Source organism: Scyliorhinus canicula, chromosome 15 (genome assembly GCF_902713615.1).
Source record: "Scyliorhinus canicula chromosome 15, sScyCan1.1, whole genome shotgun sequence".
NCBI lineage: Eukaryota > Metazoa > Chordata > Chondrichthyes > Carcharhiniformes > Scyliorhinidae > Scyliorhinus > Scyliorhinus canicula.
The window spans coordinates 112,288,915-112,315,300 of NC_052160.1; the positions used below are offsets into that span (position 1 = coordinate 112,288,915).

General features: G+C 44.7%; 1 protein-coding gene across 1 annotated transcript in view; it reads left to right on the top strand.

The window, feature by feature from the left end:
- Positions 1-984: 984 nt before the first annotated feature.
- Positions 985-26,386, top strand: part of LOC119978691 (leiomodin-1-like) — a 43,103-nt gene continuing 17,701 nt past the window's right edge. Inside the window, exon 1 of the mRNA XM_038820489.1 lies at positions 985-1,473. Within this exon, the coding sequence (XP_038676417.1) occupies positions 1,207-1,473 (267 nt within the window). The 5' untranslated portion in view covers positions 985-1,206. The remainder of the gene's footprint in view (positions 1,474-26,386) is intronic.

Genomic DNA, 26,386 nt, shown 5'->3' on the forward strand with positions numbered 1-26,386 from the left:
CTTGGAAATTACATGGTATAGCATTTTAGTTGTAATGAAGCACCATAGGTGCAAAGGCATCGCAATGTTTCTCTGATTTAAGTGCAGGGAACAAGTAACCTCTGCTCCAGACCCCACTAGAATATCTGGGATGGAGGGGGGTTTAAATGTCAGAGGTAGGAAGCCAGGTCATTGTCAGTGCAAGCTAGGCTTCTGGCATGAAGTGGGTGATGAAGATGAGAAATGTGATGGTCAGTCATTCTTTTCCCTCTGAATTAACAAGGGTCCACATAAGGACCAATTGCACAAGTTTTATTAGTCAATAGATTTAGAAATGCAATAATAATTTTTTTTCTGTTTGCCCAACCTTATCTTGATTTCCTTATAGCTTGGCTCCTGCTTGTTATAGTAAACAGTGTTCCAAAGTATCTCTAATAAAATGATTACCTATTCACTAAAATACTTGCCAGATTATGCCATCAGCAAGTCCATAGTTCATATGTCAATCTAATTGGGAATCCTGGGGAGCTTCAATACCAGCATGTTATATTTGTCCTTTATATGTGTTACTGTTTTTAACCAAAATTAAAACAAGCTTTGGTTCAGTGCCTAAGAGCTGGGCTGCATCTGAGTGCAGTGCCCAAATTTAGTATTTTTAATCGCACAATGATATTTTCCTCTTGTTCTTCTGCCTTTAAAAGTTTTTACAGTATTAATTAAACATTTAGGACTGCCAACTCCTGCATTTTTTAGTATGTCTCAGTTTTGCTGTTCTTCTTCCTATTTCCTTTCAAGGCTAAATCTGCTCTACTAAATTTGGTAGTGCAACTGCTTAGGATTCCATGGAATGTCCTCAGCGTACAACCTAAATTGTTAGGCTCTGTCAGTTCCCCCTCCCACTGCTGACTGGCTGTTCATCTAGTTAGCATTCCCAAAGCAGCTTCTGAGTGGTGCAATCTCACGTCAATTATTCTTCTCAATTCATGTTTGGTTGCTGAATCGTATAAGGATTCACAACACTCTGGCTTGGCACTTCATCACCTGCTGTTACGGATAGTTAAAGGACGATATAGTTAAGCTATCAAAAGTTGCCAAATTGATCCTATTTTTTGGATATAACTGAATTTCATTGTAACTGCAAAGTGCTGTTCCAGGAAAAGATTTTAAACTGGTGCATACAAGTTCACTGTCTTATCGATTTATTTTTTTGGATAACAGTATACAAATATGTCACGATTTAGGAAACAAGAGTACAAAAGGCAGGTGAGCGAGGATCCAGATATTGATAATTTGTTGGCAAATCTCTCCCCGGAGGAAATGCAAGAGCTGCAGATTGAGTTGGATGTCCTGGATCCAAATTCCAATGTCGCTGTTGGATTGAGACAGAGAAATCAGACAGAAAAGCATCCCACAGGATCATATGATCGAGAGGCAATGCTCACCTACTGTGAGAAAACAACTAGGAAACTGATAGAGAAAGAACTATCAATTGACGTGAGTTCATATATGTACATTATTTACTACCCGGAATTTGTTCGGAGTTTGAGTTGTACGATTACATGTTTAGTAATCTATGCAAGAACATAAGTGTTTTCAGTTTGTTCAACAATTATTATTTTGAAAGAGCCATTCTTTATGCTCTTCATGAGATTCCTGTAATAAAAACAAAGAAATTCCATTTGTGAAATTTTTAAGCATAGCATCAGAGAGTAAAAAGAATTAAACATAAAACATTATGCAATTGTACATACTGTGACACAGCTATATGCCATTTAATATAGAAAGAAGAAATAACGACATATCACGCACTGTGCCAACTGTGCTCATTGGTATCAAAACCCCCTCTGAATCAGAAGGTTGTGGGTTAAAGTTCCAGTCCAGAGACTTGCTCAAGGTTGATACTCCCATGGAGTAGTGACTGGGTGTTGGACTTTCAGAAGTGCTGTCTTTCAGATGAGATTTTCAATTCAGGCCCCACCTGTCCTATCAGGTGGACATATCGGATTCCATGGAACTATTCTGAAAAAGAGGAGAGTTGTCAATATTTATCCCATGAACAACATCACTACCGCAGATTACCTGGTCATTATCATAGTAGCTGTTACGGAAGAAAAAAAATGCAGCTATTTGGCTATAGTGTACTTCACTCTCTCATTTGCCAGTGACCAGATGGAGATTCTTGCAGTTTTAGAACAAGGCCTTTAGTATGAGCTATAGCAGGATCTCCAGGACTCCAGCTAGTGGCATTATAGAGATCCCTGATCCAGGCAGTTATACTTTTAGGTTTAGCTACAATAAATTAGCATATACCAATCAAAGGTGTACATTTGTTTCAAAATTATCCATATCCATTCACAACTAATAATTAAGTTTATACGATGTTTATATATTAGTGGAGTCACCCAATTGCAATTTTGGGCACATCTACTTAATAGCAAGATCACCAAGCCTGCATTTTCTCTGTTTATCTAATAACTCCCAGACATAGATATGATAAGAATATATTTTGACCAGTGATGTATCAACTCCCTTCCCCATTGTTTCTTGTTATAGTGGACACACATGAGCTACAACTGCACAGCGGTCAATTGAATCTTTGTATGAGAATTGTGTAAAAAAAACACTCTAATTTCGTCCTTGACTGTTATCTGTCGACAGTCTCAGCTGAAACAGCTGTTTTCTCAATACTAATTTTCTGTCTTTGATCATTTAGCAGCTAGCAGCTTGTGTGATTTTTAGTTTGTATCATTTTTAACCCTTTCAGTAGCATTTGTGGGATCTTGCTGTGCTAAAACTGGCATCATATTTCCTACCATTACAACAGTGACAACTTCAAAATAAATGCATGATTGAGTGTAAAGTCCTTTTGGAATATCCTATGGTCGTGAAACGTATTAGATGAATGCAAGACATTCTTTCTTATTTTAATGCCACGCAGATGAAGGGCGACAGGTCACGAGGTGAAAAAATTGTGTTGTTGACTTTAAGATTTTTGAAACAGCATCAGTGGGTGGAATTAGCTCATAGTGATTCACTGCAGCAGCTGAATGTTGATCCCAAAGCAGAATCAGTAGAAAACCATATTATTGCTTCAATAAAACATTAAAGTAGACTTTCCATGTTCTCACTGGTGATGAGATACTTCGCAGGCTAGTAGTACGCAAATGTGTTCAACAGCCAGTCACATTGCTTTGGCACTTATTTAATTTTTCTGAAATACAGTCGTCAATATTAAGAGCTTGAATACAAACCTTTTTCAGTTGAGGCAGTCAAATGGGGCAATGTTTTAACAGATGTGCAAAGCCTGCAACTCATGGGCACAGCAAGCAATGCAGGTACAAAAAATCACGATAACCAACAGTACAAATGAAAGAACACTGGAACTTCCCCTTCACTGAAGTTCCTTCACCTACCTTTACGTCTCTTTTGCTCTGAAAGAAGAGGAATTTATCACCTGTACGAGCTTTGAAACAGATTCCAATGAACATGGGTAATACGGTGGAGCTACACCTCGTCACTATGACTACCTAGGATGTACAGCACAAACAGACCATGAGGTCCACCAAGCCCATGTTGCAGCTTATGCTCCACTCTAGCCTAGTCCACTCCGGGCTATCTGGTCCGGGCAACAAAAACTAGAAAAGTGTTCCATTCCCCATCATTGACACCTGATGCATGCAATATTCACCATAAAATATAAAATAAGCATTTCATTAATTTTCTAACTCAAATTGTACACAAACTATTCCTGCAATAGTTCTAACATTAAAAACGTAATTTGTCAAAATGCAATTGCAACATTACTTAATTAGTAAAAGAACAGAAATAAGACCACTTGATTAATAAGGGAACAGGGGTTATGGGGAGAAGGCAGGAGAATTGGGATGAGAAAAATAGCAGCCATGATTAAATGACAGAGCAGACTCGATGGGCCGAGTGGCCTAATTCTGCTCCTATGTCTTATGGTCTTATGGTTTTACTAATGAACATGTTCAGACAGTGGCTGTTATCTTCATATGGAAATATTTACCTCAAAGTTCTACTTTTGTAGAAGTTTAACTTTTCTGTCAATGCTGTTGCAGGATAATGCTGTTTCAGGGTTACTCTTTACCAGATAATCCAGTTCACCCCCAGGCAGCGAAGTTGAAAATGACCCCCTTTAAAAGTTATCTAACTTGGATTGTTATTTTAGAACAGAAGGATATGGGTGAAAAGATCATCAGGGAAGATAAAAGATGATAATAAATGCACTGCAGCATAGAGCAATAGACATGTGGAATTGATAATGCTATCTCAATTAATCAGGAGAGTCTAAAGCCTCAGTGAAGCCCATTGTCTAAAAAAGCAGAAATTTGCAATTGTTAGCCCTTAAAATAAAGTCTGACTGGAGAAGAGCAAAGTTTTCTATCCTTTAATCTACACCTCTACGACTGACGTCAAGAATTCAAAAACTGTGTCCACATGTGTTCTTAATTCAAAGCGTGCAATGGGATATCTTCACTAAAAGTTCACACCCCACTTCTGCCTATTGAACTTTCCCCAAGCCACCTGAAACTCTTGTCTCATCTACATACCTTGAATGCCGTCACTCATTGAAGCATGCATTAAGCTATGGGAAATCTATTATCAGAGCCAATTTTACTGCCCCCTTCTTCCACACCGTGTCAAGCAGATTCTACCTGAAATGCATTTGAGAAAGTCTACCTTGAACTTGCCTGCGTTTGTGATAATTACAATAGACCCAGGCATGGCCAGCCCTTCACCAGGGCCATGCAGATATAAAGCGTTCAGAACTCCAGCTGCTACTTTAGCTCTGGGAGCCCTGGAGGTGTGGTAATGACTGGTGGTGTTTGGGTCTGTGCAAGGATAGATATAGGCAAGACTTGGCGGTATTAAGATTGATAGGCAGGATGAGGGGAAGCATGCAAGTACAGCAAGCAGTTAGGAAGGCAAATGGTGTGCGGGCTTCATTGAAAGAGAACTTGAGTACAAGAGCAAGGATGCCTTACTGCAGCTGTACAGGGCCTTGGTGTTAGCACACGTGCAATATTGTATGCAGTTTTGGGATCCTTATCTAAGTAAGGATATACTTCCCATAAAGGGAATGCAGCGAAGGTTCACCAGATTGATTCCTGGGATGGCAGAAAAGTCGCATGAGGAGAGTTTGGTTGACTGGGCCTGTATTCACTGGGATTTAGAAGAATGAGAGGATTCCATTGAAAGATACAAAATTCTGACAGGTCTGGAGAGACTGGATGCAGGGATGTTATCTCAGGATATGGGGTAAGCCGTTTAGGACTCAGATGAGGAGAAATTTCCTCAGTCTGATGGTGGTGAACCTGTGGCATTTTCTACCACAGGAGGTTGTGGAGGACTAGTCACTGAATATATTTAAGATGGAAATAGATGGATTTATAGACTTCAAAAGCATCAAGGGGTGTGGAGAGGGTATGGGTATATGACATTGTGACAGATAATCAGCCATGATCATACTGAATGGCGGAACAGGCTCGAAGGGCTGAATGGCCCACTCCTACTTCTATTTTATATGGTTCTATCTTTAATGAGGGGTATTTTGAACTGCACTGTTTAAATATGTAAGGGAATTTTAAATCTGTAATAGAAAAAAGATTTGTGGAATTGCAAAGGCCAGAATTCCTTAAAAGACTTATCCATAATAATGTGGAATCTTCATCCTGCTGCTGAAAACTGGAAACATCGCATTCCTGTACTTTATGCACTGGCATCAGGTAGATAATTAGGGAATCCCACCTACTTGCACTTCAAAAGTCAGGGGGGCCTGTTGGGCCCAAGGAGATGATGTGGCCATGAATATGACCAGCAGATTGGCAGGAAGGCCAGAATAGGTTGGTCAGGCTGGGAAGGAGATCATGGGGGGGGCAACTGGCCATTGAGGTGACTATTATTGACAAAGCTGGGGGCTTACCAGTTGCTGGGGCTGGGCAAATGGGCTGGTGAAGGGAGGTTTGTGCTGAGACGATGCGAGGGGGAGGAGGGGGGGGGGGATTTTCTGCCGGCATTCGCCGTGGGTTAAAATGGCAATGCTGGCAGAAAATCGCGCAAGACCGCGATTGTGAATCTTGGCGGTGAGATCTTGTTTTCTGATTTTCCTCGCTGCTCACCAGTGATGTAATGTGATTCCCACCCAGAAATCGCGGGAACCTCATTTGAATTCGGTTAAATAAATTTCCATAGACTTAAATGGCTTCCCTGCTGAATGTCCCCCCCCCCCCGAAAATGTAGAACTCCCCCTCGCTGATGTGATGACAGATCAGCAAGATTTACAATCGCTTCTGCATAACGTAAAGCAGTCGAGGGGACCTGCTGGGGTGCCTTAGCCCTGGGGAGATGGGCATGCCCAGGCAGTGCCCTGGCTTTGCCACCTGACACCCGAGTAGTGCAATCCTGAAAGTGCCCCAGCACTACTCGGGTGGCACTGCCAGGGTAGCTCCTGGTGGGAGGAGTTCCATTGGTGGTGTTCCCCTTATTTATGTGGGGGTAGCCCTGATGCTAGTGGGGCGGGGACGGTTCCCCGTACCGTGGAGGGTGGGAAGTATTTTTTTCAGCACTGATTGGGACGCCCTTTAAAAACGCCACCTCAATCTCTGTGGAGCTGCAGTTACTATCTCTACCGGGCCCTGCTCTCCCAGTGTGACGGTGAAAACCATGTCCCCAGATTGCTGTGTGCAGAGTGCCAGAGAATCTGGAGAGAAAACTCAGCTGTGCAGCTGGAGATCTGGACGTCAGATTTCCCGCCACTGACAGCACTCTGTGCATCGTGCAAAACTCTGCCCGATATGTCGTCGGTCACAAAAGGAGCTCAGCAGGAGTGCAGCAGTCGGTAACTGGCAGGGGAAACAGAAGTTACTAGAAATCCAGGCTAGTGAACATAGTGGGCACTGGAGAAGGGTTGACTATTAAACATAGGTTTAGGGAGTGGCAGAAGGTGTGGAAAAATTATTTTAGTTTGAAAACAAAAAATTTAAATTCAACAATAAATATTGAAGTTGAAATCAAACTTACCTTTACATTAAATGAAAACTAACGCGGTTACCGGATTTGAAGGTAAAGAGACTAGAGACTACCCATGGTGCTAACAAGTTGCAAAATTGTAGAACTGCATTGTGCTATGTTTTCTGAATGTTTATGTCCTTCAGTAGGGTTTTCTCATTGTAAGTGTTATTATAAGTATATAGGATTTTGAATGTTAACTCAAAATTGTGACATCAGGAGATAAAGATTTTTGGAGCTCAGATATAGGCCAAGATAACAAATAATTCAGCAACAGCTGAACTAATTAATTCTTCACACCACATTCCCATAGAAGATCATAGAATTAACAGTGCAGAAGGAGGCCATTTGGCCCACCGCGTCTGCACAGGCCCATGGAAAGATCACCCTCCATCCTATCCCCGTAACCTGGTAACCTCATCAAACCTTTTTGGACACTAAGGGCAATTTAGCATGGCCAATCCACCTAACCCGCACATGTTTGGACTGTCGGAGGAAATCGGAGCACCCGGAGGAAACCCACGCAGACTCCGCATAAACAGTGACCCAAGGCGGGAATTGACACCTGGGACTCTGGAGCTGTGAAGCAACTGTGCTAACCACTGTGCTACCATGCCTACTTTATAAATCAAAGTTCGGTAACTTCAATGATCATATTCTAGAAGAGCACAGGATAGAGAGATAAGTAACAGAAGAAAATAAGTTTGGCCCAATTATCAACAAAGTAGAGGACGCCAGGGACCCAGGTTCGATTCCGGCCTCGGGTTCCTGTCTGTGTGGAGTTTACACATTCTCCCTGTGTCTGCATGGGTTTCCACCAGCTGCTCTGGTTTCCTCCCACATACAATGATGTGCGAGCTAGGTGGATTGGCCATGCTAAATTGCCCCTAAGGTTGTGTGGGGTTGTGGGATAGGGTGGGGGATTGGACCTAGGTAGGGTATTCTTTCGAAGAGCCAGTGAGGACTCGATGGGCTGAATGGCCTCCTCCTGCACTGTAGCGATTATATGATTCAAATTGGTTAGAGGATATAATGACGTTAAATTTGTATATGAACGTGGTGAGGCATGAAGTGTCTTTCTCCTCTTGATTTAACTCCCGATTTCTGAGTATGTGAAATTTTCCAAGAGCAAATACCTTCTACGTATTCATCTTAAAAAAACAAGTGGCCTAATACGCAATGCAACCAGCATCTTTTCAAAGGTAATAAGGGATGGGAAATAAACACGGGCTTAGCCAGTGATGCCCACAGCTTGTGAAAGAACAAGAAAAAAAAACATTGAAGGCAGCTAAATGCTGTCAATACAGTAGTTTTCTGCTGTCAATGATCTTTTTGCAATACATGAACTCTTTGCTAGTGTTTTGCCAAAGTAGATTCTAAGATATGGATACAGAAGGAATAGTTAGGGAAAGAATAGTACTTCTTTGTGTGAAATAGTGATCAAAGACTGCCCAGGTTACAACCTACGTTTAGTCCAGTGATTTGGTTGTGAATTAGGTCAGCAGCACCATTTTTGAGCTAACCTGATAATGACACAGTTCGAACAACAAGCTGGTAAAAAAAAACTCTGATGGAGTTTCAGGACATGCAGGAGGAGTTTGACACAGTAAATCATGGCCCAATGAAGGGGCGCCCTATAACTGCCTTCAAACCATCGAGAGCATGGTTCAGCTGACTGTTGGATTCGGGGATCTAATACACAATGAATGAGTTTGGCTCCTTTACTAATGTTGCACATTTAGGTGAGTGTCCATTAAATCAAGGTGCTGCAGTGCATCTGGTCAGAATTGGCCTCTGAGCCTTGCAGAGGCATAACAGAATGTATGCAAGTATCAATGGCCACATCTGCTGCATAGAGGCAGCATGGACCCTACAAACCTTCATGTTCCCGTGGATTAGTTATGGCATTCAAGGCACTGTGCTTACAGTCAGGACTAAAGTGCAAGGACTGGGTATCCATGGTTATTGTTAAGGATACTGGAGGACGACCAACACAAGGCAGCTCCTAGGACATGGATCTTTTGAACCTAATTAAGATCCTTGTTGTGGATGCAGTCACATCTGAGGAGAAAGCTCATCCACATGTCATCCTCCAGGATGATATCAGCCTGCAAGGGATAGACTTGGTATGCGATGTGCAGACTAAGGGAATGTCTAGGGCTGGATACTGCATTCCTGCCTGGTATACAGAGGGAGACCATTTCATGGGAACTACCACTGATTGCTCAAATATATCAGTTTACAAGGTGGAGGGGAGAATGCAGGCTGCACGCTTACACTCTTACACTGCCTTCTTGATAGCTTTGATTAGAATAAGATTGGCACAGCTCAGGGAAGACCATACCCTGAGGAGCACGAGTGTGCAGGGCCTCAGGGAGACCCAGATGCCAACGAGGTTTCGACAAATTATGAAGTTGTTTGGCGTCACCAAAGGTCTACAGAAGACGCATCTCATACGTGGAGATGACCAAAAGATAGTGCTGCCGACACCTTCACTTGTCCGAAGATGTGATAGTTAATTTTTGCCACCTTCTCCATGAGGAATTCTCCAACCCATGAAAATGCCGCCCTGTATTGGTGCCTAGATTTTTGTGGACAGTTGGGAAAATAGTCAATGTTGAGGATTAACTGCCTGTAACGATGAACAATAAAGAAATTTGTGAGACCCCTTTGAGGAGTGAAGAGCATGCTTTTGGAATCATAAATATCTTTAAATTAAACTTTACAATCCTGAGATCCACCAAAGAAGAGAAGATATGCGCTGGAACCTTCCGACCGTTTCTGCCGGCGGGATCTTGCGGTCCTGCCCACAGCTCAGCACTGCCATGGGTTTCCTGGGGGTGAGGGGCACATTCAATGGAAAACCTCATTGACAATGGCAGGTCCAGAAGACACCAGGCGCGATTCTCTGCAAATGCGGAGAGTCGTGGAGGCTGCCGTGAAACTGGCCATGTTTCACGGCAGCCTCCGCGCCCCCTCCCGGGACCCGATTCTGCTCCCCGGTCGGGGCTAGCAGCGAGGCCCCGTGAACCTCGGCATCGCAGGCTTAGCGAACTTCGCTAAGCCCGCGCGCCAAGGGTAACGGCGGCTGACGCAAACGATGAGGTCAGCCGCGCATGCGCGGATTGGACGGCTCCAATCTGCGCATGCGCGGATGACGTCATCACGCATATGCGTGAAACCCGCGCATGCGCGGGCCGTTATGCCCCTCAGCCGCCCCGCAGACTGATCAAGCGGGGCGGCGGAGGAACAAAGAGTGCGCGGGGTTCGGACCCGCTGCCCGCGATCGGTGGGCACCGATCGCGGGCCCATGCCACCCTTGGCACGGCCGTGCCAATTGGTGGCATGGTTCTCCAGAACGACACTTTGCAGCCGTTTTCACGAGTGGTGAGAGCAGGTGTGTTGGAGTTCGTGAAAACGGCCGTAAAGGCGTGGGAAATCGCCCCATCGGCTAGGGGAGAATCGCTGCTCGCCGTAAAAAACGGCGAGCAGCGATTCGTGTCGTGGGGCGGCCGTGGGGGGGGGGGGGGGGGGGAATAACAGGAGGTTGGGAAAAATGTCGGGAAGGCCCTCCCGCTATTCTCCGACCCGTCGTGGGGGGGCGGAGAATCGCGCCCACCGTATCTGGCCAATGGTGGGTTGCCTCCCGCCGCCGTGAAACACGCTGCAAATCTCACCCATGAAGTTTACATACACAACAGAGGTAGAAAGTCTCAAACTGAAGTGCAGCTGGATGAAGTAAATTGGAGAGTTCATCAACTCACGCAGTCATGGATAACCATCCTAATTAGGAAAACTTCAGGCCACAGATTTAAACAAATCCTCTGATGGGTTGCAGCCAAATTTTGCTGGATAGGAAATAGTTTATAATACTCAGTATAGATACCCCCAATGCAAACCAAAATTCATCAACAGATAAGCAGCCTGTCACTTTGCTTATTTTTAAAAATTTGTGTTGGATGTTACTGGGGGGAGGGGACGCGGGGGGGTTTGGGGGGGGGGGGGGCAGGGGGATTGGGGGGGGTGCAGGAGAGAGAATAAAATGTAGCACAAAAGCTGCCGAACACATAATCTCAGACCATTTTTCAATCTAAGATCATGGGCAGAGGCCAGCCCACTAATTCCCGTTGGCTTGACTGGGCAATATAACCTTGGGGGACTATCAGGTGTAAGAAATGAATTGTTCAATAGATGCAAATGGGGATTTCTAAAGTCCGTATTCCCATTGTGTCATTGGCGGAGAGTCGGCACAATTGAGTGGGGAAACCCCACTTACGTAAAAGCCATTTGGGACTCTCGCTTGATTCTCCACTCCCTCTGTTGTGTCCACCACACCCACCCCCACCCCCCCCCCCCCAACACCCCACTCCCTTTCCGAAAATGGGAGCAGAAAAATCCCCCCTGTATGTGTTAGCGAGGGTGCGATCTTCTGAATGAGATGTTAAACCAAGCCAGATCTTTCAGCTCAACTTGGAACAAAAGATCCCACTATTAGAGCAATAGCAGGAAGCTCTCTTGGTGTTCTGTACAAATTAGCTCAACCAGCGCCATCAACATCAGATTATCTAGCAATTCTTTCATTTGTTGTTTATTACCATGTACTGGACAAAAAGTGACTGCTGAGGACCACAAACAACTATGATTGCACTTATAATTGGCCGGAATGGGTCAATTACAGTTAGCTTCTGCTTATCTAGAATCCGGTGTAATTTTATTACTTTTATTAGAGGACTGTCTTTGAAATCCTTTCTCCATTTTGTGGCACTTCCTCACTCAACAATTATCTGTTCTATTTTCAAATGGACTTTGCAAATTATTAGTTTGGTCCTGATAATATTTAAGAACATGTGTTAAAATACACAGCTATAAAGTTGGGCGGGGGCTCGGGGGGGGGGGGGGGGGGGGGGGGGCAAATAAAGATTTTTTTCAAATAATTTGGGGAATTTGTAGTCAACTCATTGTTTAACTCTTGCAGAAAATAAAACAAGAATTATTACTTCCATCTGAACCACAAAATAGAAGAAAATCAAATTGAGTGCAAAACTGGAAGAAGGATGCCACAGAATTGCTTTGCATTATGTGTGGAAAAAAGATAATATTCAGCTCTGTAAATTTTCATAAGCCCACTTCCTATGTTGACTTAAGTAAAATTTGCAAAAACAACATGAGTTGTGCGTGCTGAGAAGATTCCTGATCGTGTGCACCAGCTGGAAAATTATGTACAAAAGCCAGAATAAATCCTTTGATATTAACGATGACAGACACAAGTTCATAGATTCTCTTCAATGATATTAACTAGGTCCATTTAAGGAAAAGCATCAATATAATGACTAGGAAAGAATAACATTACACAATCTGTCATTGTGTTATCACTGTTGCAACCCACACTCAGTCTATACACAAGCATGTTATTGTATCCTGTCGTCAGACACTATAAAAGGGTTTGATGTCTAGTGCCTCCCTTAATAATAAACCCCAAAAGGAGAAAAATTGGCTGGAGAAGAGTATCAGCTATATGGTGTAAGTGAAAACATCAAAAAGAAAAACAGATGTAATCACACAGAGTGCTGTTGTGTCACCTGCCATCGTAATGTGCACCCCATATTTACTATACTGAGAGTATCTTGCGGGATATTCAACTAACAATATCCCGAAGCCACCCTCATGAATGAATGTGGCACTATTAATCTGCAAAACATTTTGGTGATTCTGCCCTGTCACTGTGGTGGTTCCTGCAAGGAACTTATCACCACTTCCTCATTGTTATACTTCCTAGGAGAGGGGGGCAGTCAGGGATGTCACCATAATCCTAGCTAGGAGACAGAATCGAAGAGAAGTTATACTCCAGGATTACATTTTTTTGTAGCTGGTAAACCAATTTGCTAATGCGCTCCAGTTTATCAACCTGCTTGTCCACATTGCGTTCTTGAAAGAGCATTAAGATCTTAGGAGGTTGAGGATTGTTTTTTCTTCTTTTTTTAATGCTTCCAAATGAGGGGCAATCTAGCGTGGCCAATTGAACTACCCTGCACATCTTTGGGTTGCGGTGATGAGACCCACGCACACACGGGGAGAAGGTGCAAACCCCACACAGACAGTGATCCGGGGCCAGGATCGAACCCGACCTTGGCGCCATGAGGCAGCAGAGCTAACCACTGCACCACCATGCCACCCAGGAGGTTGAGGATAATGAAAGTTAGTCCACCAGTTCTACTGGAGCAGATCCTTTCTTGTGGCTAGCTTTACATTTCATTGGTCTTTTCTCTCCCTTGAATAACCAATAATTTTCACTCGTCGTTCTTTGGAATCTTCCTCCAAGTTCATTTAGAGCTGATTGTTCCCAGAGAATGTTTGGATACAGTAATGGGAATGGGGCTGTGACCGTGCCCACCGCCTGCTGTCTGAGGTCTGATTCTCTGTAAACCCTACCAATTCTGCTGAAAAGCAGCCTGCAAAATCTCCAAAACCTTCCAGTGTTTGTGTGCCTCTGGACTCATTAATGCTTGAAGTGGTGACAATATTGAGTATTACTGAAAAACTTGTGGGAAATGAAGTGGCTTTCTGATCCTGGCATTGTTTTGCAGCATTTTCTATTTTATTGCAGGAATCCCTGGCCTGGACTTTTGCATCCAGGTTGGGAGCGTAGAATCGGGACGTTTCCAATTTCCAGAAACCCAATCCAGGAGGAAGTGCTGTAAAAAGTAGGGATATTCATTTTGGGGTGGTGGGGTTTTCTGGGATTTGAGCCAGGTGACCCTGGAACGAGAGTGAAGGCTGCCAGATGTGGAGGTGGCCTTGGCAGAAGATGGCCTTGATGCTCTGGCACTATGTTGAAGATTAAAAAGAAAATAATTATAGAAGTTTTAAGAAAAACAATTTCCCGCCCCTCACCATTAGAGTCCATGTCCAAATGGGTACCTTACCTCTCTAAAGGACACCACCAAGTTCAGACCTGCATCCACCAGGTCTAACTTGCACAGGTCATGTTTCACGCATCTGGGCCACAAAAATTAGACGTGAGTGGAGGCAACTGCTGATTAAACCCCGGCTCAATAATCACTCTAAGTATTACTGAATGTCTCTCCTGTTTAGGTCTCTAAATACCAAATAAAATCCAGGGAAAGATGGGATGCATATGATGCGTATGCTCCCAATCGTCTATCAATCCCCGTGCAAGCATTCCAATTCCGAACTTATTTTATCTCAAAAAGTGATCTGGGGAGAGTGACCTTAAGTGCATCACTCTCCTCCATTTGAAGATGTATATTAGTAATTTTGATTTGTTCAGGTCTAGCTGTGTATGCTTTGAAATGGAACTGATAGTAGGCAAACCACGTATTTGCATTATAATGTGGAATGCCTTGAGCTGGCTCGCTCTTCGATTTTCCTTTCATTTTCAGACCAAAGTCTGCTATCAGGGATGTGGAGTTTTGTCTTGCTTCTCTGTCATTAGGTCTATTGCCTGACCAGAGCATTTGGTTTGGACTGTTCGACATGTAAGACTTTTAGGCAACAAGAAACAAAATTGCAGAACCTATCACAATCTTTGCACCCTGTTGTCTCTGAATATGTTTAAGTTAACTTGCCTGTCAGTGCAAATGGTGTGCTGCTGTATTTGAAGTCAGGATTGGTGTTGCTAAGCAGCTTACTATTGATAGTTATTATCTTCATGGGTGACTGCCGATCTATGTTTAGGTTTGATGAAAATACATTCAAGATATCAATAACCTATTTTTATGCCAGTACTATCCTTGCTGTTTCACTCTGTGTGAACCTTAGTACATCAAAACAGATGAAATTATGTAAAGCCTTCCACAAAATGCTTAGTAAGAATGGTGCAATAACAAGATGAATATTTAATGTGTACAGCTATAGATACCAATGTGACGATTTTAATTTATTGTATTGTATTTATTGATCCTAGTGAAAAGAGGTAAGCTGTGTGGGAAGGTCAGAGAGAGTTCAAGATGCAAAAAAGTTTAGAGAAGTTCAAACTGGAGGGTGCAATCTTCCCCAAATTGCTCAGCGTGTTGGATAAGGCAAGAAAAACCGTGCTAAACTCTCTGGCTTCACAACCGCCTTTTGTCGCCTGATTAACGGCGCTCTGTGTAATTTCAGACTGCTGCCGAGAATCTCAGAGCCAGCTGGAGGGTAAACACGAAGGCAATCTGAGATTAGGCGCCCCCATCTCAGAGTTAAATGTATGATACCCCCCTCTCAATAGGCATCCGGATGCCCCCCACGGACATGATCTTGCCCCGCAGTCGATATGGGAAACAACCCCCAACCCTCACACGCAGAAGGGGACCTCCCCACGCACATATAGAAGAGGAACTTCCTTAATCACAAGGCCCCCCACCATGAAAAGGGGAACCCCGTTTAACACACAGAAGGGGAACCCACCCCACAATGGAGGAGGTTACACCCCCCCCCCCCCCCCCCCCAGCATTGCCCTTTGGGGGCACTGCCAGGGGACAATGCCGAGGCATGTCCCTCAACCCCTGGGGACTACAGGCACCTCCATGACCCTGGCGTGGTCACCACGTCTGGTTTTCGCTTTTGAAAACCAGTAATGATTTGCACCAGCGTGACGTCACACCGCCGGGGGGGGGGGGGGGGGGGGGAGTTCATGGGCGGACGTTCCAGCGTCAAGCTCAGTAATTAAGTTAATTTATTTAGATGCAGATACCCAAACCTGAATATAGTGATCCAAAGGAAATTTCTCTCCTGTTCTGATTAACTGCAATTATTCCCTTCCTTAAATTTAAAGTATTTTGAATGCAAGCACTGCAAGATGTATCTATCATGGATGCTCCCCGGGAAAAGGACACAAACCTGCATGTTGCTCATCATGTGGTCACAGACAAGCTGGACATTGAAGGAATGGTATCATTTGCAGTTCACAAATAGTGCCCCATGGATACCCAGCGCCGGCCCTAGGGTTGCTGGCGCCCCGGGCAAGCCGAACTTCGGCGCCCTTCGGGGGTCGGGGGGGGGGGGGGGAGAGGGGGATCGGGTCGGAGTGACCTGGTGTATGATCGGGACTCACCGATCGGCGGGCCGGTCTCTCTGTCGGCAGGTCTCTGACGCCGGTCACGCACTCGTTGATGGCGCCCCCTAGCACATGGCGCCCCGGGCGACTGCTCGAGTTGCCGGTACCTTGAGCCGGCCCTGTGGATACCGCAGAGCCACATGGCTGCAGTCAATGACACCCTATCGCTCGGGCATGCCTGCTATGCGGGCAAAGGGATGGTCCTGGTGTCCTGACTTGCCTGGTCCAATTTGATGTTGCCCTATTATGTATTTTCTTTTATGTCCTTTTCTTTTCATGCACTTAATGATCCGTTGAGCTGCTCGCAAAAAAATACTTTTCACTGTACCTTGGTACACGTGACAATAAACAAATCCAATCCAATCCAATGTACATGTGGGGTCTCACGAATAGCACATCTGTGACCTCCCTAATGCACTTGTGCACGCCTAATGGAATATACCGCACAGGTCACCCGTGCTGCCCTGAAACAAGCCGCCAGCATAGAAGATCAGAGTGGCAGGTGGAGAAGGTAGTCAAGAAGGCATACGGCATGCTTGCCTTCATTGGCCGGGGCATTGAGTATAAGAATTGACAAGTCACGTTGCAGCTGTATAGAACCTTAGTTAGGCCACACTTGGTGTTCAATTCTGGTCGCCACACTACCAGAAGGATGTGGAGGCTTTAGAGAGGGTGCAGAAGAGATTTACCAGGATGTTACCTGGTATGGAGGGCATTAGCTATGAGGAGCGGTTGAACAAACTCGGTTTGTTCTCACTGGAACGACGGAGGTTGAGCGGCGACCTGATAGAGGTCTACAAAATTATGAGGGGCATAAACAGAGTGGATAGTCAGAGGCTTTTCCCCAGGGTAGAGGGGTCAATTACTAGGGGGCATAGGTTTAGGGTGCGAGGGGCAAGGTTTAGAGTAGATGTACGAGGCAAGTTTTTTATACAGAGGGTAGTGGGTGCCTGGAACCCGCTGCCGGAGGAGGTGGTGGAAGCAGGGACGATAGTGACATTTAAGGGGCATCTTGACAAATCCAGGAATAGGATGGGAATAGAGGGATGCGGACCCAGGAAGTGTAGAAGATTGTAGTTTAGTCGGGCAGCATGGTTGGCATGGGCTTGGAGGGCCTGTTCCTGTGCTGTACTTTTCTTTGTTCTTTTGTTCTTTGTTCTTTGTTTGTGTGGCGGTTTGTCGATGTCACTGCTGGTGGTTGATCGCAATCAATAGAATTGCCAACTTGACTGGCTCGATGATTCTCCAGAATCATAAACAGAAAGGAAGAGGACACCAAAATGAGAAATGGGGATTCCTGACAATGCCCTGACCCTCAGCCTTCTCAGCATCTAGGACAACCATCCTTGCGCTTTCCCCTTTGTGAGTGCCTTTCCACCAAGCCTCATTCCCTCAATGTTTGGAGGCTAAGCTACTAACTATTTTGATTAACACAAATAACCATGTAAACTAAATCAAATGAACAGAGGGATGTTCTCTCTGCTGCCCCTCTGCAACTGGCAACCTGGATGTTAATGGCAACGTGAACTCTCACCTCCGAATTCCCTTTTGGAGATGAGGTCACCAGGTTCTCGTTTTTATACAGCTGTGTAAATTGCACCGGCGTGACCGATGAACGTTCAATGAGTGGGGAAGTCCCAGAGAGAGGGGTCGTGAATGATATGATGCAATAAAATGAGGTTCCCAACCTTTTGGCAGCGGATTTGTCATTACGCCGCTGGCAGAGGGCTTGCAAAATCGGAAATCGCGATCTCGTCGGAGAGAATTGCAGTTTCCCGTTCTTGCCAAAATTTCTGCCCACGTTGCTGTTCTCGCTGACGGCTAACGCAGGCTCAAAATCACCCCCCTGGACTGAAAACGTGGCCGTGCATCTGGAGAGATACACTCTGGTATTCAGGTAGAGCTTGACACTGACAAATTATGGGAAAATTCTGCCCAATGTCTCCCAGCCTTACTCACTGAAACATTTCCGGATAGATTTTCAATAACTTTTACAAACAATATCCTTTACTACCTCAATGCCATTCATCTGTAATTGTTAGTCTCTTTCGTAACAAAAGGAAAATAAACATACAGGGAAGAGAAGTAGATTTTCACGATAGCTCAATTTAAGTGAATAATTATGCTGCTGTTAATAAATCAATGACTCTTCAATTTAAAGCCACATTATGATCTAGTATAGTTTGAGTTATTGGGCAGCACTGCTCACCAGGACTTAGAAGCTACAATACTTAGGCCCAGAATTTGTTGGAGCGAAGCCCCATTAATTAGACTTTATCCCTTATCTTTCAGCTCAAAAACATTGCTCTGTAAGTTGTGAGAAGTACATTACACATGGTAGTGTGATGTGATAATGGCACAGCAAGTGCAATAGGGCATCTAGGCCCTTAGTGAATGATTGGGCTAACAGATTAAACCTTAACCAAAGATTTAAGAGGTGAGAGTGAAACTGAAGAACAGTGGAGTTAGAGTCAAATTAGTAACAGGAGGAGAAATAAAGAGAGAGGGATAGATTGAATTAAGAGAGAAAAGGGGCAAAAAGGAAAATATATGTTTTAAAATTCCTCACAACAGTTTATACCTGATGGAATGAGGCCGCTCAGTTTCAACTGCTCCTTTTCTGGGCTGAAGAGGTCGATTAGCATTGCAGGCACTTTGCATTTAAAAAGATACTGATGCTATTCAGTACCAGAACAGTGAGTTTAATTGATGATGAATGCATAAAAGCAGCAGCACATGAAACTCACGGGGAGCTTGAGGGTGAGCTGTTATCTTTGCAGCAGCAACAGTTGAGTGATGGAAATAGTCCAGCAACGTGTGACAATTCATAATTTATAAGGTGTCTTTTCCTTGGCGTAAGTTGCTGGATGATTTACACATTAATAACTATAAGTATGATTATACCATCTGTTGTTTTGGCAGCAAATTTTGAACCATGATATTATTACAGCTGTTGATTTATGCTGGTTGAAATGCACTTGTATTACAAACTATTATGGGAGTGTTAGTCGTATTTAGGAATTGAAATCCACTTTTTGGGGGAAATTGCATCCTGATTAATGTAAAATGCCTCTTTATGTACTCAATTTTATGTTATTTTGTTTAAGTGCAGGGTACAAAAGCAGATGGTGTTGGAAATATTCCAAGTTGCAGATGGTTAGGAGGTGTGCAACAGAACCAGGGAAGGGATGGGCCATGTAATTAGCTAGTGTTGGGTGAGTGCTTCAGATGTCTGAAAGCAATATGAAGCATAAGCCAGGGTGTGGGAGGAGAGGAAGGATATTATAGGATATTGAGAAAGATCCTTGGGAGGGTTGGAATAATAAAGGTGGGCTCGGGTCTGGGAATATTGGGGCAGGTGTGTTTGGAATGTGGAAGTGGTTGAGAGGAGATGCTGCAGTGTAGAGACTTGGGGTGCGCTCTACCCGAATGGGGGCAGAGGCCTGTAGCGCACAATTAACCGGGTGTTTCCTGGTGCTCGGAGCGGCAAGAAACACCCCACTATATAACGCCCATTCGGGTACATCGGGGGCCTCAGCGGGGAGCCCACGGCTGACGCTGCACTTATCCCCATTTCCTGCACTGAGGAGCTCCACTTGCCGTAATTCCCCAATGCAGAGGGCGATCGGGACACCATTTTGTTTCTAAATGTTTTTTATTGGGTTTTCGAACATAGTATATTACAGATGTACACAAAGAAAAAAAAATGAGAAGATAATACCAGCAGGATAAAAACAACAACGCTATATAGTTAGCAAAATCACATAAATAACAAATAAAGAAAAACAAGGTGTGGGGGGGGGGGGTACAAACTAGGGAAGTGTATATGCATCGAGGTACTGGAGAGACAATTGCAGTATACGTGTGTACATGTCTTGTATATGCTTCCATTTTTTTTTTCAGACAAAGAGAGTACATACAACACCAGTAATGAAAAATAGATCGGCGGGGGGGGGGGGGCTGATGTTGCTTGCTTCTCCCGGTCAGTTTTCGCTGTTGTTGTGCGTTTGCCTATGCTTCGGCCATTCGTCGTTTCCTCCTCCTATACTTTCTTACTCTCTGTTGCTGTGTTTGTCATTTCCTGTGCTCCCCTTCCAGTTTGTTTTCCCTTGTCTTTCCGCCCTCTGGTTCCCCTCTATTGTTCTTTGCCTCTTGCCTTTCCTTCTTTCCCCCCCCTGCTCCCCCTTACCCCCTCTCTCCCTGCAGTTGGGGACGCCATTTTAAATGGCATCCTGACCTGTCAAGCCCCCAACGTAACCCCCCAAACACCCCAAGCCTTAACTTACGTGTAAGGGGATACTTGCACCCCCCCCACCGAACCCACACAGTGCACCCCCTGGCCTGATCCCCCCATGCAAAAAATGCCAGTGTGGCAATTTGGCAGTGCCAGCCTGGCATTGCCACCTGGGCACTTTGGCCATGCCAGGCTGCACCCAGATATGGATGCCACCCTGCCCAGAAGGCAAGCACTTGGAAGGACTTTGATCCCCTGGGAAACCTCCATTTGTGGAGACCAGAACTGAACAGCACTCACCCAAAGTCTCATAAGACAAATGGGTTAGATCCCACACCTTGGGTAGATCTCAGGAAAGCATATTAGAGTGAGACTAGCTGGCTCACTCTAATATGCAGATTGGTCAGAAAGTGATCCCGTCCACAATGGGCAGGATTCACATTGTGACGTCTCACGAGATTGCGTTAGATCTCACGAGGCGTGACGAGCCGGGTAGATTCCGGAGTGGGATCTCCTGGCATCTACTGGTCACATTGTGCCGAGCCACACTGCCTTTCAGGCGCAACGTGGTGGGTACATCTCACCCTTGGAATGGGATGGCTGGTGTAGGAGCATTGGGAAAGGGTTTGCTGGATGCAAGGGTACAGGGAGGGATATGTTGGGGAACAGTGGGTGAAGTGTTTGGTACGGAAATGTAATGTTGGCGGATCAGAGAAATTGGAGGTCGACAATTAATCCAGACAGTGGTAACTAGGTTTTGAGTGCCCCTAGATTTGTGGTACACAATGCAGAAATGCAGTTCAAATTGTCAATTGTACTCAAGAACATCACACGGTAGACTGAAATTGGAAAATAAAAAATTATTAATTGTTTAATGGGTGTGGAAATCACTGGTAAGGCCAGCATTTGTTGCCCACTTCTAATAGCACTTGAACTGAGTGGCTTACTAGGCCATTTCAGAGGGCAGTTAAGAATCAACTAGATTACTGTGTATCTGAAGTCATGTGTAGGCCAGACCAGGTAAAGGATGGCAGATTTCCTTTCCTAAAGGACATTAGTGAACCAAATGGGGTTTTACAATTGGTAGTTTCATGGTCATTACTGAGACTAACTTTCAATTCCAGATTTATGCTATTTAATTTTTAGAATTTGAAAAGGTTGAGATTTGACCCATCATTAACCTGGACCTCTGGATTACCAGTACAATGTCATTGCCCTTTTGTGAATGCAACTAAGATTGACTTTTTTTTAGTATGTTTTTGAGCGATATTTAGTAAAAAAAATGTCTATTAAAAAAAAGTATGCCAGAACAATCAGAAATGGGGAAAGAGGAGAACGAGGAATGCAGGGATGGATTCTTCTTTTGAAAACAAACTCAAGGATTTCAATGAGATATTAAACACAGGATACTAATAATTTAGCAAGGTCAATCCATGGACATGAAACATAAATGATATATTTTGCAAACTCCCCAGTTTGGAATGCTTGGGAACAAGGGTAGAATTCTCTGGCCTCCCCATGATGTGTTTCTCGGCAGTAGGAGGCGGCCCGTCATTGGCCAGTGGCGGGATCTTCTGGTCCTGCCACTGGAAATGGGATTTCCCATTGAATCCACCCAACGCCACAGGGAAACCTTGGATGTGTGCATCACTGGCAAGGCAAGGTCAACAAATGTTGCCCAGCCCTAATTGTCCTTGAACTGGGTGGCTTGTTAGACCATTTCAGAGGGCAGTTAATAGTCAACAACATTGCTGTGGAGCTGGAGTCACATGTAGTCCAGAACAGTTAAGGACAACACATTTCCTTCCCTGAAGGACACTTGTGAGCCAGATGGGTTTTTACACCAATTAGTGGTAGTTGGCATTCTCACCATTAGTGAGACTAGCTTTATATTCCAGATATATTCACTAAATTTATATTCCGTCCACTGCTGTGGTTTGAAACCATGTCCCCAGAGTATTATCGTGGACTTCTTACCACTAATACTACCACCCCACCAGTTATAGAGTACTTAACCACAAGTATGTGAATAAGAAGTGCAGCACAGTGGCACAGTGGTTAGCATTGCTGCCTACGGTGCTGAGGACCTGGGTTCGAATCCTGGCCCTGGGTCACTATCCCTGTGGAGTTTGCACATTCTCCCCGTGTCTGCGTGGGTTTCACCCCCACAACCCAAAGATGTGCAGGGTAGGTGGATTGGCCACACTAAATTGCCTCTTAATTGGAAAAAATAATTGGCTACTCTAAATTTAATTTTAAAAATATGTGAATAAGAAAATTCAGTAGATATAAATAGTTATCTGAAGCATAAAACAGTGATAAAACATTATAAAGCAGTAATTTTACTTATCCAAACGTTGTGTCTTCCATGTTTTTGCTCCCAACTTACTGTACTAAAATGATGCCGATTACTTTGTGGGAACAATTGGTGTAAGGTACTACTGGTAACAGCACCAAGAGGTAATTTATCAATAGCAGTTTCATCAGAGTTGAAAATGCTAGAGTCACAGTCAGTTGCTCAACACTCTGGATCTGTACATTTGAAAGGTTCTGGATGTTTTGCACCTGCCATTTGCCAGTTTATTTGTCAAGATGGTGTCAAACATGATGTCCTGATGATCACCTGAGTTGAATTCTACAATGTCGGCAACTGAACATTTTGCAAGGCAGTTGCTGGACATTTTTCTGAGGATTGTCCTGGTACTGCAGCATCTTGGGTGGTTCACACATTATGGCGTGGAACTGTCTGAATGATTTGGTGCTATATCAGAGGCTGTAGCTGTTGCCCAATGGAGAACGGTCTTTCTGGAGCTGACCAATGTCAGTACCTTCTGCTTCTGAGGTGGGCCCAAGCAACTCTTCCTTGGTATTTTCTGAGCTGGTTGTGTTGATGAAGATGGACTAAGTGCTGACTGTGGAATTAACCAGGGAAGCACTGCAAGAGAGCACCGGGGAGCTGGGTGGGGATGCAGGTGGATCTGGAAGCAGCAGCAGGAGTAGAAGGTGCGGGATACGGAATACGAATCTCATTTGAGGCCCCGCCATCTAAAGGCTGGACAAACCAATTGGATCCTCTTCTGTGCTGGCCACTATACGTTTTATAATCATCTTTATTAACTTTATTAGTGTCACAAATAGGCTTACATTAAGACTGCAATGAAATTACATGGCTAAAATTATACGACCTACGATATAAGTAGGAAAGGTGCCGACTCGATGAGTTCGGAAACTGGTAACATTAACTCCTTATTGTTGTAGTGGGATGGACAGGCCAGGTGTGATCAGAATGGGGAGTTGGCAATACCATGAGTTGCTTGGGTTTGCTCAAAATAATACTGGAAAACTGCACTTTGATGAGCAATAGATTTCTGGAATGGAGAGGTTACAGTATAATTTAAACACTGGTTAGTTGATGAGCAGAACGAAACAGTAATGCCCAGAAGGTGCACTGAACATTTTAAGAGCTCATATAATAACTTGTTCTTGACCTATTTTATATTTCAGTTGCTTTTGCATTAAAATGCAAACAAATTGCCAAAACCTAAATCAGTTTCAATAGATACATCTGCGGCATCTTTTTAAAATCCTGGTCATTAATCCTATCTCGTTGTGTATTTTAAATCTATAGTTAGGAGCGTTCGGACATGGGCTGGATTCTCCGGTCGCCAACGGCGAAATCGGGTTCGACGACTGGCCCGAGAATCTGAGTTTCTGACCAAATCGGGGGTGGCGCCGTTTTTGCAATGCTCCACCCCCTCCAAAGCAGCATAGTGGCAAAGCGGCAATACACGTTTCGATGGCCTCTGGTCATTGACTGAGGCCCGCTCCCTGATGCTCTGCCCCAGACCGGCCAAGTGTGGTCTCACCCGTCGGGAACTCGGCGTGGTGGCTGCGGACTCAGTCCAGAGCCGCTACAGTCGGGGGAGGGCTAATCTGCATGCAGGAGGGACTGTATCAGGAGCGGGGGCACTGTGGTGGGGGGGTCCAGGGCGCTGGAGCCGGCTGAAGAACTATTTCACGGGCCAGATCCACGGGCAGCCGGCACCATGTAGTGCGGCTCGGCCGCTGCAGTCCGCCGCCATGCGTGTGCGTGACTACGGATTCTCTAGAATGTATCGGCAGCTGCAGCCAGGTGCTCTACGATGCCGTCCTGCTGGCCACCAGCAAAACAGGGAATCTGTGGCCGTTTTGTGCTATTTTCTTCTGGAGTAAAACACCACCGTTCCCATGCCGGCATGGGGACATAGTCCCAGAATCGGAGAATCCAGCCCTGAGTATTTTTGTCAGCTTTACTTTAGTTTTAACAAATTTCTCTCTGAGACTAGAGATATCTGGGTTCAAATCCCACTAGTAGAGAGGTGTGAGTGTTCATAGTGTCTTCTGTGGAGGTGAGGAAAGGACAATATTTGTGGGTATGGAAGCTGTGCCGACCAAGTGCAAGGGGGCTCAAGGGTAAGGGTGAGTGTTAGCTCCTCAGTTGAGGATGTGAGGTTCCTGGAGAGAGAGGAATGAGTGGAGCTGCTAGGTATGTTGTTCTGAGGAGTGCAATGAAGGCAAATGCTGGGCAAGGCACAGTATGCAAGATGGCACATGAAATTATTCGGTCACTCACCTTTCCTGCACTCCGATTATCCTGCAGGTCGTCAGAGCACTAACTCCAGGCTGGAGTGACCACTTTTCTGTTGCTGACTTCGTCAGCCACTTCCTTCCATGCCTGCTTGACTGGAGACACTGACCTATTCCTCCTGACCTTAGGAATGCCCACCTCACTGTGACCCCTCAGGTCCTGCAGCAGGATATCCAAGTAAGAATGAGAGACCTTCCCAGGTCTCCCCTCCATTCCTGTGGTTGCTGCAATCTCAAAAACCCAAGCCCAAGTGAATCATTATAACCCATTGCCATGGTCCCTTTGATTAGAAACCTTTCCTTGAACAGATCCAACATGTCATCTTTCCCACATTCCTTGGTTGCCTGGGGAATGCAGAGGTAGGATGCAAATCCCATGGCTCAGTCAAAAAGCCTTAGTAAAGTCCACTGCTTCACCATTCAGGTTCCTAATCTGCCAGTATTCCTGCCATTGGGCCAGGGACTAAATAAGGATTTTTTTTTTCCAAAAGTGCAACCAACTCAGCTAAGCTAATAATTGAATGAGCACTGATTTAAAAAAGATTGCCATTGACCACAGAACAGGAGTCACCCTATCACTAATAATTGCAACCTTTTGCTATGTTAAAGAGGCTAAATAAATGCAAGTTATTGTTGCTACAAGTCCATTAATTCCCCGGTTTCAAAAAAAGTAGTATGACTCTGGCTGGGTCTGGTTTTAACCCTATCTGTCCAGCAGGAGCAAAGTGCTGGGTAAACGTTTAAAATCTACATACTACCCTTTTTCCAGCTGGTCCTGATTTAAACTGCTAAGTATATTTAAATTGGTACCTAACTACGTAATAATTGCATAGCTGGTACCTCAAAGCCATTTCAACAGGAAGCATCCCAGTCTGGAGTGCCGGCTACATTATGTATAATATTAGATCAGTCATCCTGGAGAAAGAGTGGGCATGAGTTTATGACTGGGTGCTGAGGAGAATGCAGATGTGTGAGGCATATGCGAGTAGGGTATATTCTCAGAGGAAGGTGACACAAGCAGGATGAGAAGGCAAAGGTACAGATTACAAACCGAAGAAGAGACCTGAAAGTAAACATGGTGATTCTGTAAAGCCTCGCAAGTGAGGACAACAAGGAAGAGGTGAGCCTCTTTAACATAGCAAAAGGTTGCAATTATTAGTGTGTTGGTGATGAGAATGAGAGCGGAGTTGCTGCAATGTGGCTTTGTGTTTAGTGACAAAGAAGTGATGGAGGGAAGGGATTGAGAGAGTTCGAAGGGTTGAGACTGAACGATGTTTGCTCTGTGTTCATGAGAGAGAGAAGGATAAATGAAGAACATTACTTACCTTTGCTGCTCTAGCGAGGTAATTAAATCTGATCCTGCACTGTATCCAAGTCCTGCACAATTGAAACTGGCGATCTCTGGAATCTCTTTCCACATCTGGTGGTCAAGGTATTTGGCAGCCTTTTTAAAAATAAATTTA